Source organism: Thalia democratica, chromosome 1 (genome assembly GCF_965202585.1).
Source record: "Thalia democratica chromosome 1, ktThaDemo2.hap1.1, whole genome shotgun sequence".
Taxonomy (NCBI): Eukaryota; Metazoa; Chordata; class Thaliacea; order Salpida; family Salpidae; genus Thalia; species Thalia democratica.
The window spans coordinates 70,708,184-70,723,278 of NC_139165.1; the positions used below are offsets into that span (position 1 = coordinate 70,708,184).

The window sequence follows — 15,095 nt, forward strand, 5'->3', positions numbered from 1 at the left end:
TTATTTTTTGCACAAATTTTATTAAAAGAAATCTATTTATAAACTATTGCAGCAAGTTTCAAGTGTTGTTCGTCAGCACGTAGTTTTTATTTTTGTTTTTCAAAAAGTGATCACAAAGACTTCACGGTATCCCTAAGAGACCTTCCGGACAAATACTCCGAGCAGTTTAAAACTTTTTGTCTTAACTATGCCAAGTGAGAGTGCGCTGCTGCAAGAGAAGCAAAGCACTAAAAAAGGCGCAACTGGAAACCAGCATGGAAAAAACGAACATATCAGTTGAGTTTAGTGAATTATCATTAGCAATGCAAGTATTACTGTTAGCGCAAGTAGTTTAGAGTAGTATATTAAAATCATATATAAACTAGTATATAGTAGTAACTTAGGTTATCATTAGAACTTTATTAATATACTTTTTTGTTACTTCTGTAAAGTAAAGTTTTTTCTTTCATAAATCTAATTTACTATTTTCTAAAATTTATTTATTAACACTACTTTTGTAGTTTTTTTATTCTGTTAACAGTTTTTTTTCATTGCAAACTATAATAGTTATTCTTGTAATTATACTGTTTTTAAATCTTTTTTCATTTTTTTTGTTATCTCCAAGGCATTATTTTTTTTCAATGAAAATTTCAAAATTATATTTTAGACATGGTCAAACTAAAATGTTTTAAGCTCATCAATAAACTCTAAAACAAAACTCGTGATAACAAACTGCCTGCAGTCAGTGGAACTTTTACCATTGTTCATTTGTCAAACTACTTATATTCAAGTCATGGTTGAACAATTATCTCCAAAGCATGTAGCCGGTCGGTTTGTTTTTATTTGTATGATCTCTACAAATGCATAACAAAATTGCAGCAAAAATTTTTGCAAACTAAATTGAAGGTTAAAGATAAAAGCAGCTTGTTTATACTTATTACCCAGTTAAGTTATATGAAAACCAAGAAAACTTATCTTATATAGAGTTTTCTTGCAAAAAATCTTTTTAAAGGTTTTTATGGCAAACAAATAAATTATCAAAGTAGACAAAATATTTAATTAAATTTTAAAACTAGTATTTGAATTTAAAAAAATGAATAAAACATGATATTTTGTGAAAACTACTAAAAAGAGACGTATTACTTCATACATCAACGGTTAACAAATGAAATATAAGAAAATTGCTACTGTGAAAAATTGTTTAACAAAAAACAAAATAAAAAATTTACGTAGCCCTAGGCTTAAGTATGATATTCCAAACGTTATAAATAGGTTTTTCAGACAATTTATCAATATTTTGGTAAACAAACTGTTTGTGTTTTAGTCAAAACTTACTTGATAAATTTCCAAAGTGTTTGGACTAAAAGTATTAAAAGATCTAATCTAACGATTAATGATGTAACTTGTTAGAAACATAAAAGTGTTTATTAATCATGAAGCTCAAAATACATTAGAAAAATAGTTGAATACTTTTTTGGTTTTTTGTGAAATATTTTTAGTTAAATGTCTAAAAGTTATAAACTTAAAAAATGTATCCAAGTTTTATTTAAATTTTCAAGCTGTATACTACTTAATGCTCAAAATATAAGAAATATATAAAACTTTTTTAACTTTCTTTAGATAGTTATTGTTTTTTTATTAGTCTGACCATGTAAATTTTCTTTGTTTTAATCTTATAAATTTAATATAAACTGCCTTTTTTAAGTTTTTTTTTTAATCACAGTACATATATATTAAACTACGTTGAGTTGTTTTTTATAAATGAGTAATATTGAAAACCTCCTTATGCTAGATTTATAGACGTTGTAAAACTTTGCAGCCACTTTTTGTTTAGTTCTTTGGTTCACATTAAAAAAACTGACTTTTTCAAAGTACTTTTTTGTAAGCTGTATGACTTTGTTTCGTTTTCTCTTCCAAACATTTAAACTACTTTAAAATAATTCTAGTCAGTCTCATTAAACAAAATCACAATTGTTGAGCAGAAATATTTTAAATGCTAGTATTAGGTTTAAAATTTTTATTTATGCTCTAGATAAGACGAACAGGTATTGTTTAACGTAGTTTTTATGTGAACGGCTTTACTTAAGAGATCCACTAAGTTTATTTAAATATACAATAATACCAGTTCAAAAAAACAAAATAATAACTTTCATCACATAGAAATTTAAAGCAAAGATTACTAAGCATGATAAATACAGAATACACTTAAGCTTCCTTATTTTTCAAGGTTAATTAGATTAGTGGTCTGAATAGCTATTTCAGAATTTGTATGAAAATATTTTAAGTATATTTAGGTTTTTTTTTAATTTGATTAAACAGTTTGAAACAGTTGCATAAAAAGAATAAAAACTTGGTGCCAAACAATTTTTAGCTTTTTTTTAATTAGGCTTAATTTTAAGGTGACCTTAAAAAAAAACTATTTACAAAAATAAAAAAAGGATTAAATGATACCTTCTATCTAATACAGATTTTTAATTCTTTTTTTTGGTGATTTTTTATTATGACCCTTTTACTTTTCAAATTGTATAAAGCAAATTATTACGAGTTAGTTGATTTTAAATACTTTTCATTGATAAGCTATATAAAAACCTTTTTTTAAACTTTACAGTTATAAGTTTTTTATTAGCTCCTTAGAAGAAAACAAATAAAAATTTCTATAAATAGTTGACCTTTTATATTCTTAGCTTTCAATCGTTTGTGGTTTAATAACAATGTAAAACTACAAGTCAACGTGAATACATGAACCAATGGGAGAAAGCTACTGTAAGTCTTGTAAATTACTATACGTGGACGACACGTTTATTAAAAATTTATTTTATTTTTTATTGAACTTTTCTAGTTCGTAAAAAAATATAATTAAAGAGTGCACAGGACTGCTTTTGTGTGTTTTTTTAACAAAATTTAATCTATAAAATTATTCTACATTTTGTAGCTTATATCAAAGATACACATTCCGTTGTATTATCAGCTTTTTAAACTTTATCTAAAAAATATATATTTAATGATAACAGTGGTAAAGATAACATTAAAGCCTAATCAAAAAGTCATGTGTTTTTGTAACTCCTAAAATATTTGATAAGAAAAATAAATAAAACGTTCTGTAAAAGTCATTTTGTCATTATTCTTTGTTGTTGGTAATACTAAACTAATTAATATTTTTAATTGCTTGTACTTACCGTACGTTTTTATATTGATTAAATAATCCTTTTGTTTAACATTTGCTTAGTTATTTTTGTTTTAAGAAGCAGATTGTTTTTACTATAAAAGCAATTTTTTGCACTAAACCATGTTACGACCGACTTAAAGTTTTTTTTTTTTAATTCATTAGAATAAAAGTCTCATAAGAATTTTACTTGACCTTAACTTTGAAAGTATGGTTGTTCGCTAAAATTTTATTCTAATAGTTGCATCTTTTTTAAATTAAATTATTAATGTTGACATAATATAACCAATTTTGCTTGTTATCATAATTATGAGTAAGTTATTTTATAAACTTAAATGTATAAATTATTAATTTTTTTTTTTAGCCATTTTTTAGTAAAATATTTTTGAAAAGAAGATGTTTTTTGGCTAATCGTTAGTTTGAATTTTTTTATATTTATATATAGTTTAAACTTTAAAGTTCACTTCTAGTTAACATAGAAACTATTCGTTGTCTTATGGTATGTTTAATACATTTTTAAGTAAAACTTATTTATGCTTTTACCATAAAAATTTCATGAGTTTTTGGATTTAAGAGCTTTTAACTAATTATATTATCTTATGGTAACTCACTTTATGTATACACTGTTTTTCTTTTCTTAATTTATGTATCAAGTTTGTAGTTGATTTTGTAACTTCCTTAGGTTTTAAGCAAAAATTACTGGTAACTAAAAAAAAAATCGATGTTATATCTATTTAGACACTAAATCTACACAAAGGTTGCTTTAACTGTTATCAAATTTATTTACTCCTTAGAAATTTTAAGTTTGATTTTTAAAATATTTTTATTAGCAAAAAATAAAAACTACCTTAATTGATTATTATTACTTTAAAAAGTAAATATAATTAAGTAACTAAAGTTTTTTGATAATTGTGTATTTTATAGTGTATAATATATAATTATTTATAATAGTGTCTATATTTAGATTTCTGTTTAGTAACACTTATAAAAATTAAATTCATAAATATTATATTTAATATTCTATTTTAACTATTATTAAGTTGATAGCAGTATTCTAAAAAGGACACCGTAAATTTTTTATTAAATTAGCCTTATGCAACGTTGTTTGATGTATGTTGCAGTTTCCATGCGTCGCTTTTCTAATATTAGATCACTTCAAATTAGTCTCTTAAACGCAGCGTGCACCAAATGCAACGCAAGATTATTGGCTTACGTTGCACCCATAATCCCCTAAATAAAAACTAATTTTCAATCCATGCTCATGGATGCATATTGCTTACATATCAGCTTTTGAGCCAATAGTGTTAAAATCAAATTAGAGCCTTTATTCCAAGCTTACTTCTTGCCAATATGAAAAAATTATGTTGTTTTCTGTTCTTTTCTTATATTTCATGCTAAGTTTAACAACTAAATAACAAGTGAACATTTTTAAATAATCACAATATTTTTGTTATCGTAAAAAGTTTATAACGATAACAAGCAAACGAAATTCATGTACTATGTTTATGCTGCTTTTACACAATCAATAAAAATTGGATTTTGTAGAATGACTTGAATCGACAGAATTTACGTTTATAATTGTATTCAATATTGCATACATTTCTGCTTACTTTTAGTTTTATAAAAACAAAAGTTTACAATATCTTTGTAAAGTTTTTTTGGTTATAAAATAAGGCATGCTTTTATTTTTTACGTCGTTTTCCTATTTTTCAAATTGAATTATTCCCTGCTTGCGCGTATCAGACAGAAATTTATTGGGCAATTAGCGTATGGCATTCACGCTAGAAAGCCTAATTTCAAATTGAATAGAGACACTGATGAAGCGAACGCGTTGGGGGAGAGCATGAGAATCCAATTAAACTTACAAAAGTTCACAGTCTTTCTGGCCGGCGTGAAGACTTTGATTGTTTTGGTTATGACCTGACGTCGTGCGCTTTGTGCGCGCTTGCTTGTTCGTTGCGTCCTGATGACACTTCTAAATGCCAAATTCTTGTATACCTGTGTGGAATATTGGCCCATAGGAATTATGACACGGATTATGAATCAATAACGTCGCATTAAACTTCTGATAGGTCACTCTGTCATCGAGCAAGCTTTGTTATTTTTACACTTACACAAATTGGTTGTGAGTTTTATCTGCTAATACTTTGAGCCTTTGTTAATTTAGATGTCTGAAATTTCTAGCGTTTCTGATGAAAGACGTGTGAGAAAAGCACATGTTTTGATTTTTGCAATTTAAAAATGCATTATTAGATTAACACACTTTAGCTTTTAACATATTTCAACAGTTTCTATGTATTAATATACATAAGAAATAATGAACTACATTTTGTAAAACTTAAAGTGTATGTATTAAAATTTGAATTTCTATTTTTATAACAACGGAATTTTATTACTTTTAAGTTTAGTTTATTTTTTGCATAAAATTATTTTTGACACTAACTATCAAATAAAACTTATAATGTTATTGTTTGTAGACAGTTTGAAAATTTGTGTAAACTGTATACTGATATTTTGTATACTACTGACTAAAAAAAGATATAGTTGATATTTGTTAATTTGTTGTAATACTAAGTTTCAAAAATAAGTAATACCAGTATACCATAAAGTTAACATGAATATAATTCAAATATTTTGATAACATTAGAACACTCTTATACAGTAAAGTATTTCCTTTCGTGCAAACAATAAAACGTTCATGTTTCTTAATTCAGCACAACGTTTTAAAAATCTATAGTTAGAATATAAGACAACTAATTCCTTCAAGTGTAACCATATGTACGTTTCATAAAAAGCTTTTGCTGGAATTTTATTATTTTAACAAAACAAAGTATTCATAACAGCATTTTAATCTTTGTTACCTTTTTGATAAAAAAATATGTGTAAAGTATTATCTATGAATTAATTGGAAAAGTTTGTGTTGTATGAGCATTAAATAAGTTTTTAGATTATTAAGAGAACATGAAATATTATATAATTTATAAATATTTCAAGCCTATAGCAGAAATAACACAAAGTATATTTAAAACTATTTTTATTTTTTGTAATCATTTTTCACTTTGTTTTTTTTAATGCAGATTTAGAATAATAAAAAGCCTTTTTACTTGAAATTACTTTATTTTTACTCGCTCTAATTCTTAAAAACCAATGGCTTCATGTCACGACAGTCTACTTCCGAGCCATCATGAGGAAAACGGCAAGTTTTCCGAAGTCCCCTTCATCGACACCGACGTTCCCCGGTGCTCCAGCGTCGAAGACTTTTCCTCCGGCTCGTCCAACGAGAACAACACCAAGAGCACGGAGCGAGTCGCGTTCACCACGGAGTCTTCGTCGTCGAGGTCGGAGTCGCGATCTCCCCCGAGTCGTGTGAAGGGCTCGAACAACCAGGCACACAGCGAAATGCTGAAAGAGTCCAGGGACGAACTTTTCCAGCTGATTCAAAGTCCGTTGACGCAAGAAACAGCGGTGACAATCACGCCTTGTAAGAAAAGGCAAGAGCGCATAGAAAGTCTGCCTTATGAAATGTCCCCTGATGTTCCGAATGATAATCCCGTTGATGAAGGTGAATTTTCCTTTTATTTTGTTTTTGTTTTGACTGTAATATATAAAAGCTTATTTACGTTAATGACCTTTCGAGGTAGATTTAGTCTTTAAACACTTTGATAGTTACCTTTTCTTTATTTAAAAAATTTACAAACAACAGTTGTTTTCTGTGTCTTATAACACACTTACCTTCCAAAATCTTTATTTTTTGAGACACATACTTTCAAAACAGACAAAAAGAATGCTAAAACCGAAATTGTAAGAAAAACCAGATTCGCCGACAACCTCCCTCAAAAGAAGAAAAAGAACAAAACTTTTTCGTTCCTGAAGAGTGTCCGGTCCAGACAGTCTTCCCAGTCCAACATACTGTGCCGCAACCACAGCGTGCAAATATCTTCCATCAGAGGGGGTACGGACAGGCTGGACAGCTTGGACAAGGCAAAGTACGTCATTCCTCGAGTGGAGTACGGCAGCAGGCTGATTAAAAAGAAGGGAGGCGACTCGAATGTGAGCATAATGGTACGTGGTTTTCTATATTTGTATATTATATGTTTTGTTGATAAAGGAACCGAAGCTCACAAGTGTGCTCAAAAAAGACCTCTTGGTCTTAGTATCTGTTGTAAAATTACATTTTTTTTTCTTTTAGAGCATTAACTTTACTAGCTGTCTTCTGCAAACACTGTGTAAATAATTATTGTATATAAAATTCATTTATTATATGAAGGAGAGAGAGATTTTTAAAACGTTTCATTGTGCATTACATGGTTTGTAAAAAAACTCTGTATAAATTAGTATGGTATGTACAATTCGTTTATAAAAAAAATCTATTTTAAAAACTCCTCCCTTATGCCAGAAAATTTACTTTAACATATGATGAAAAATATTTTTAGAAATACTTCATACTTAAAAGTATTAATATTAAGCTGCAATGTATCTTGCGTGGTCCAATGTAATACGCATGCAAACCTCAACTATTTTGCGCTCTACATGACGAAAGTACAAGCACCTCGCCACCCGAGCACGTATTTTAACACTTTTTTCATGTTCATACAAAAATTATGAATTTATTTCATGTAAGATAAGCTTGATTTGTTATTTGTTGCCGAAGCATGAAAGACTTTTTTTTTCTTTAATCGTTGTCAAATGTTATATTTTGAAAATGACAGTTGACTTTTCCTTCGCATACTTTTTGGCTTAATGTTTATTGTTATTCAGTTTTAAACTTTATATTACGCCTACAGCTTTTTGGATGTTTGATAATAAACAAAGAATAGCTAAAATATTATTTTAAAGTTTGAACCTATTTTCATTTGGCATTATTTTTCTAAAAATAACAAACTTATCCAATAAGCAAACAGAAAAAAATGCTGCTAATTTTAGAGAAAAACTTAATCCAAATCAACACTAACTGATATTTAAACTTATAGCTAATGTTGCTGAAGGCTTTTTACAAAAGCTAAGCTAACTAAACTTATTCTAATTGTTATTTTCAATAGACAAGTCTAAACTATTTTTAACCAACTGCAATAATGTTAATAATTATAAAATAAATAGAAACTAAAGTAAAACACATGCAGAGTTTTGTTGTTAAATAATCTAGAAAAATGTTGTAATAAATATTTTTAACAATGTCTAATTAAAAAAAATGTTTTATCAAAAACTATTTAATTAGTTCAAAATTATGTTCATTAAGTTATAAAAAACTATTGAACTATTGTATTTAACACAAACACACGTTTTTTGGGTAAAAACATCATTTATCTAAAGCATCTAATTAGTTTGTAGTACTGGTATGTGTAATTTTTCAGTTTTTAAAACAAGTTTTGTGAAAGTTATAGTTCAAAACAATAACAAACAAGTTTTTAATGGAGCTAAAGTTAATGAGTTCACTTTTACTTAGATAACTTGACCGTTTGATAAACAACATTGCCCACCTTAAATTTCATAGATTACGCCAAGAAACTGTGCGCGGTTTTTTATGTAATCGTTTTTATCGAAAAAATCGGATGGTTTATAGTGAGCAGTTTATATGATTAATTGCAAGTAATTCAAGTTAAAACTAGTCTAATGCTACCCTTCTCATAACTTTGGTATGAGAAACATGAGTTTTAGAAAGTTATTTTAGTTAGTGTAAGTTGTAAAAATACACTTATAATGCTAAACAACACGCAAGTGCAGCGTCTGTGCATAAAATTCATTAAGTTTGTAAAAAAGGTCAACCGCTGAGCGCTGTGACCTTTAAACTGTATTTTATAATGATATCATTGTGAACGACTTTGCAACTCGAGTGCTGTTTGTTGGCTATTAACATCAAAAGATTTATTCATGTACACATGGAAATTGTTTTGTTTTAGTTGTTACAGCTGTTAGGTTATATGGTTAAATGTTTTACTTGATGTAAATTTTATCTAGTTTGTTGTGAATCAGAACTTTTGGTTAAAATAAACTTTAACGATGTTTATACATAATTTATAATTACTAAAATTAAAAAAATATTTTATGACATGAATTAAAAAGCTAAAACGTACTGCCTTTTAAAATTATATTTTTATGTTATATTATAAATTTTACAATAAAAGTTCTTACATATTTATTTACTAAACTTACGAATATTATGTTAGGAATCTAGCAAACTGAAGTTGTACCAGCGATATTTCAGCGACCTGTTCACAACGCTGATAGACATGCCCATATCAGTGGTTCTACTACTCACCTTGACAGTTTACGTCAGTCACTGGGTTCTGTTCGGACTCGTTTACTGGGGCTTTGCACACTACAACAACGACATCCCAGATAAAAACAACTCCTGCGTTTCCAATGTGTACGACTTCACGACTTCTTTTCTGTTTTCAATGGAGTCTGAAACTACTATAGGTTTTTTGTTGAAGAATAAGTAGTTAATCAAACTATTAGTGTTACTTTATTAAAATTGTGAAAAAATATTTTAATGCAAAAATCATAAACTTATTTTTCCAAAATATAACGGAACAAATTTTAGGTTATGGGTATCGGGGCATAAACACGGTTTGTCCCCACGCAATAGTGACATTGTCTCTTCAGTGCATCATATCAGCCATATTTGACACGTGGATAATTGGAATCGTTTACCAGAGGTTCGCACGACCCGATGCCAGAACTAAAACCACGCTATTTTCCAAACAGGCGGTCATTACCAGAAGAGATGGTAAGCGGTAAGTGATAACAGTTTTACCAAACTATTACCTTATACTTTATTTTTATCAAAACTTTTTGGTACTTAAATTGTTACTAGGTTTAAAAATTATTTTATTGGTTTCTGTTTTTAAATACTTAACCCTGGCACTTAATTTTTATTTTTAGTAGAAAACAAGTAACTTTTTTTTTTTGTAACTAAACATTTTGTCGCTATTTTAATTGTGGAAATAAAACTATTAGTTTTAGTAAATGTGTAAATTTATTATCTTGCTTTAAAACTTTTTTTTTCAATAAAATATTAAAGCTTTTTTTTCAAACTATTTTTAGATCAAATACCAAAAGTTCTCTTTTTACAAAGTGAAACTTAAGTTTCTTTGTTTATTTATAATATGATAAGACTTCCGTTAAGGTAATAATAGTAAAAGTGTTACAAAATCTATTTTAATAAACGTTCTTGATGGGAAGCACGAGGATGATATTGATAAGAACAAAAATATAATAGCTTTCCTTAGAACATTAAACTGCTTATTTATTATCAGCGAAACGCTTGCAGAGATAAAAAGTGACGCTGTCACTACTAATTTGTGAGAAAGTACTATCACCAGATAAACTAAAACTAAACGCACTTATATAAGGTTTGTTTTTCCAGATGCCTGATAGTAAGAGTGGCAAATCTCAGAAAGAGTCTGCTTGTTGCGACATCAATAAGAGCGAGGCTTCTGTCATTCCGACGTGAGTTAAATTTATTGTCTGCGCTTTTATTCATTGACTGCCTCTTTTGCAATAGTATTTTTTTTCGCAAACAAAGGACTCTAATAAACATTAGTATTTTCTTTTGTAACATTAACAATTTTACCTGAATAAAGTCACGTTAAAGTATTTTTAAAAAGATTATGTAAAATTTAAGAATTTAATGTAAATATCTATTCATTTTATTTTTTAGTTCAATGACATTTTTTATTATAAATCCAGTTTAGTTTTTATTTAGTCTGTACTTATTTTTTTTTGTCTTTTTTATATTAGTATAGTTGTAAGTGTAAATAAAAAGTTGTGTTAAAAGCAATTTAAAAACTATTATCATTATTTTTTCTGCATGTAAAAGTAACAAAAACTTATTTGTATTTTTTATTTTAGAAACATGTTTTTTACTTTAAAGTCATTGATTTTTTTTCTATTCCCATCAGTCTGGTCACAACCTAAGACACCTTTCTCAATTCGTTTTTTTTTTTATAGATTTTTATACAAGGATTAAACAATACTAATCAATACTAAAACTTACAGTAGAAGCTTTATTTCAATGAGCTTAGTACGAAAAACTAAAATATTGGTGTAAGACTTGTGTGTTTAACGAAAACCAAGTATCTTTTATCATCTTATATTATCCATTTTTTCGATTTTGTTTAACTTTTATACAAGTTGACTACATTTTCAGATGCGTTTACGGAAGAAAAGGATGTTGGTTACCAAGTTATGTCTGAACAGCGAGAAGTAGAGTTCCACAATGGTGACACGTTATTTTTCACCGCCCCTGTTGAGTACTATCACGTCATAGACAAAGATTCACCTTTATACAGTTAGTTTAATTTGATAGATGAATTTTAACATAAACTACTAACTATTAAAAGTTTGAAAAACAAATTTATTAGATTTGAATAGAATGTTTCTTTTCAGAAGTTCGACCAAGTCATTACGGTCAGGACAGCAAGGCTTACTTCGAGTTGGTGGTCACTTTCACTGGCACGTTAGAAGCAACAGGTATGACGATGCAGGCACAAACGTCTTACCTCAACACTGACATTTTGTTCGGAAAAAGGTGGGTTTAATGTGCTACTACGTTGGTATTTGCATGTAAAAGAGACAATCGATCAAATAAATTTTCGGTCATTGTTTTTTGCATATAGCTAAAAATCAAACAAAGTATTTGTTATCTATTATACATTCCTATAAAACTTGAAATATAGCTTAAGTTTTACGTAAGTCTAGGGGTCAAATTGGATTTTAATAATGTTAATCATTAGTGTATTTGTTTTACAATACCCTTACTTTTAAAAGTAAGTACTTTGTGTCATCTTATTATGTTGTTTGAACTTGAACTATTTTTATACTTAAACCAGCTTTAAAGCACCTGATAATTTTTTTAATCTAATTTTGCGCACGAATTGCTTTGCTATAAATCATTTAAATCAATAACAAACACTTTTTTTGAAGTTTTCATTATATTCTCACTTTTAAAAAACTGAAAGCAGTTTGCTGATTTTATGGAAGCATTTTATCTATGATAATCTTGCTGCAATCAATATGCTTATATCTAACCTTAAAAAGATTATCAACAGCTTAATCTAGTTTTATCTCTTTCATGTTGTTCAGTAAGTCAAACTCACTGTTTTAAAATTGTCTGCTGTCAGTTTCGCTTTTGTTAACTATTCAACTTGTTTTGCATATAATTTTTTAATCTAATTCTAAAAAAAATGTCCTTTTGTTTCTTTCATTATACTAATATACTTTTTAGATACTTGTTATTTCAATAATATATTATTATGTTATCAATTATATTTGAACAAAATATTAAATTTTCAATATTTTACCATCTAGTTTGTAACTCATGATTTTGTTTTCTGTACTTAAACAATTAACTACATCTTAATTTAATGAATATTTTGAGTTTAAAACATTTAAAAGATTATAGATGATCTATTATAACAACAACTTTGATGTTACAAAAGTTATAAACAACTCTTATTATATTAAACCAATAGAAATAACTCAACTTTAGACAAACTAAAAAACATAGTATACATAGCATTTAAATTTTTTCAAATACGAATTTACCTTATTTAAAGAAAAGTAAACAGACGTCTAACATGATCAATCAAAAACAACAACTGTTATAAAAAACAATTTCCAGATTTTCACCGGTCGTAAAAAAGGACGTGCAGCGTTCCAAGTACATGGTCGACTTCAAAAACATGGACCGGGTTGTGGACGAGCCGCCGCAGCTGTACGGAGACCAGACCGCCAAGGCGAACGGGAGGCCGGCGTGGAGCGTGCACACGACGCTGCGGGAGGAGGACGAAAACGAGGCCAGCCCGCTGATAGAGGCCAAGAGCGAAAAGGAAAAGCTCAGCAAAAAAACTGACAAAAACGAGCGAGCGAGGCACAGGACGAGCACTGACACGGCATCTGACGACGTTTTCATCATAGATGATCCCACGGTGGAAGAGTCTCCAGTTTAAACTGGGTGCGAAAGAGCTCGTGTTTTAAATTTTGATATCAACAGCAAGCCTCATTCTTTGTTTTTCAACCGATACGTACCAAATACAGCTGTAAAATTTGTAGTTTCATATGCGGAACATGACTGTTTGAGTTTCCAATGCGTCATGATTTTATAGTTTTAGTGTATGTTGGCATTATGTGTCAGTTTTAAACCAAATTTTATAAGTATGTAAATAATAAAATAGTTTTTAAAATGAAGCTTTAGTTTGATGAGTTTTATATTAAATTCCTATTTTTCAAAGAAAATTGGTAACCTGTTTCTCAAAAGTTAAGCGATTTTTGGCCTGCCATACTGTTTGTTTTAGCTAGTAAGACCGTTTTTTTTTTCTTTCAATAAATTTCAAGAAAAACTCGCAAAAGCCAACTACTATGTTTTCCGAACTTTCACTCGTGTTGTTTGTAGATGTAATACCTCTTTCTATTTAAGTTAATTTTTTCTTATTTCAAACACTAGTGCAAAACGAGCTCGACTGAGAGTCAAAATTTTCTATACCTTTCTGTGGCTTTTACCTTTTTTGTCTTAATTCTCACCACAGTTTTAAATGATCATGTTTGATACTATTAAAGCAAAAATTTTGTGTTTAGTTCACTAAAGTAACTTCTGTATCTATTTATTTATCAAAGTTAGACAGTATCAATTTTTCTTTGACTAAGCTGTAATCAATACAACCACACGTAAGCAATTTTTACATCATGTTACTTTTCTGTACCTTTGTGTTTTGTCGTAAATCTGTAATTTATTAGCTGCTTAATAACGTTTTAGATCAAAAGCCGTTTTAAATTTATGAGAGTTTGATTAATAAAAATGCAATAGTAAATTCATATTTGTTTAGATTTTTAGTATTTTCAAAAAGGTAGCCATTTTTCATAGCTTATTTCAATTCAATCCTGTAGTGTTGTGTAAATTTACAATTTCTCTAACCATAGTCTGTTCGAAACACTTACATGTTTTCAGGGTATATTTAACCTTTTATACGTTTATTTACTTTCATGGTTGTATTAGCTTACGACGGCTTTTCATGTCTTTTAACTACTACATTTTTATCTTTTGAAAAAAAAATCTAGAATACGTTCTTTTCAGCTGATCAGTGAAATTGATTAAAAGTCACGCATAGTGCTTGTGTGCCTACCGATCAAACTCGCATGTTGAAAGTTAAAAGAACAGTCATAAAAAGTCTTCTCTTTGATCTGTTGTGCCTTCATCAACAGTGCTTGTTGTGTCTATACTTACACGCGCGTGCTTAGGATGATACTAACGACTCACTTGTGTGCCTTTTCTGTTAATTAATTCTTCCGGATTTGCGTTTAATCTTGATTGTTTTTCTGTGTTTCTGAAGGCTCATACTTCTTTGGCAGGTATCGTGTTGCTAAATAGTTCAAATTATATTTTGATTTTTCTTTTTTTTTTTGACTTGTTAAAAATAAGCAAAATTAACGTACTTGATATAAAAACTAGTACTACTTGCTAGCTACTTTGTGATTGCTACATAGTTATGAATATATTGATTACCATTTATTTACATTGACGCAAGCAATTTTATTTATTTTTCAGCCATTACATTTTTTTTTGTCTTTAGCTCTTTACTTCCATTATGTTCGCAAAGGTTGATGTAAACTGACCTTCTTATTTTTGCATTTTTTGTTCATTTAACGACGTGAATAAAATGTTAGGACAATTAGTTTTTGTTTATGTTAATGAACTGTTTAACTTTTACAAAAGTATTTTTTCTAAAACTTTAATTTAGTTTTTTTTTTTTGTTTTTAAAGTTTGTTTAATCTAAGTAAGAAACAAGAAACATTGAATGATATTTTTTGTTTGTTTGTCTTGATATATTAGATTATTTAGCATAGTGTATTTACAAGTATAGACTGTATAAAACTTTTTTTTATTTAAACTTGAAATTCATTAAAATTTGTATTTGTAAAACATATTATTTGATAAACCACGGTTTTAAATTATGTT

The 15,095-nt window shown here is 28.3% G+C and overlaps 1 protein-coding gene across 1 annotated transcript; it reads left to right on the top strand.

The window, feature by feature from the left end:
• Positions 1–235: 235 nt before the first annotated feature.
• On the top strand, positions 236–14,800 carry LOC145830927 (ATP-sensitive inward rectifier potassium channel 1-like). The gene is made up of 9 exons (XM_082938306.1): positions 236–280; positions 6,310–6,704; positions 6,918–7,204; positions 9,307–9,559; positions 9,684–9,876; positions 10,509–10,591; positions 11,292–11,432; positions 11,531–11,672; positions 12,765–14,800. Exons 1-9 carry the CDS (start codon positions 255–257, stop codon positions 13,090–13,092), a joined length of 1,848 nt encoding a protein of 615 aa, XP_082794432.1. The 5' UTR covers positions 236–254; the 3' UTR covers positions 13,093–14,800.
• The last annotated feature ends 295 nt before the right edge of the window (positions 14,801–15,095 follow it).

Coding starts and splice junctions, on each gene's coding strand:
- LOC145830927 (XM_082938306.1), top strand. CDS start 255: ATGGAAAAAACGAACATATCAGTTGA. Junction 9,877..10,508: donor ACCAGAAGAGATGGTAAGCG/GTAAGTGATAAC, acceptor TTGTTTTTCCAG/ATGCCTGATAGTAAGAGTGG. Junction 11,673..12,764: donor GACATTTTGTTCGGAAAAAG/GTGGGTTTAATG, acceptor AACAATTTCCAG/ATTTTCACCGGTCGTAAAAA.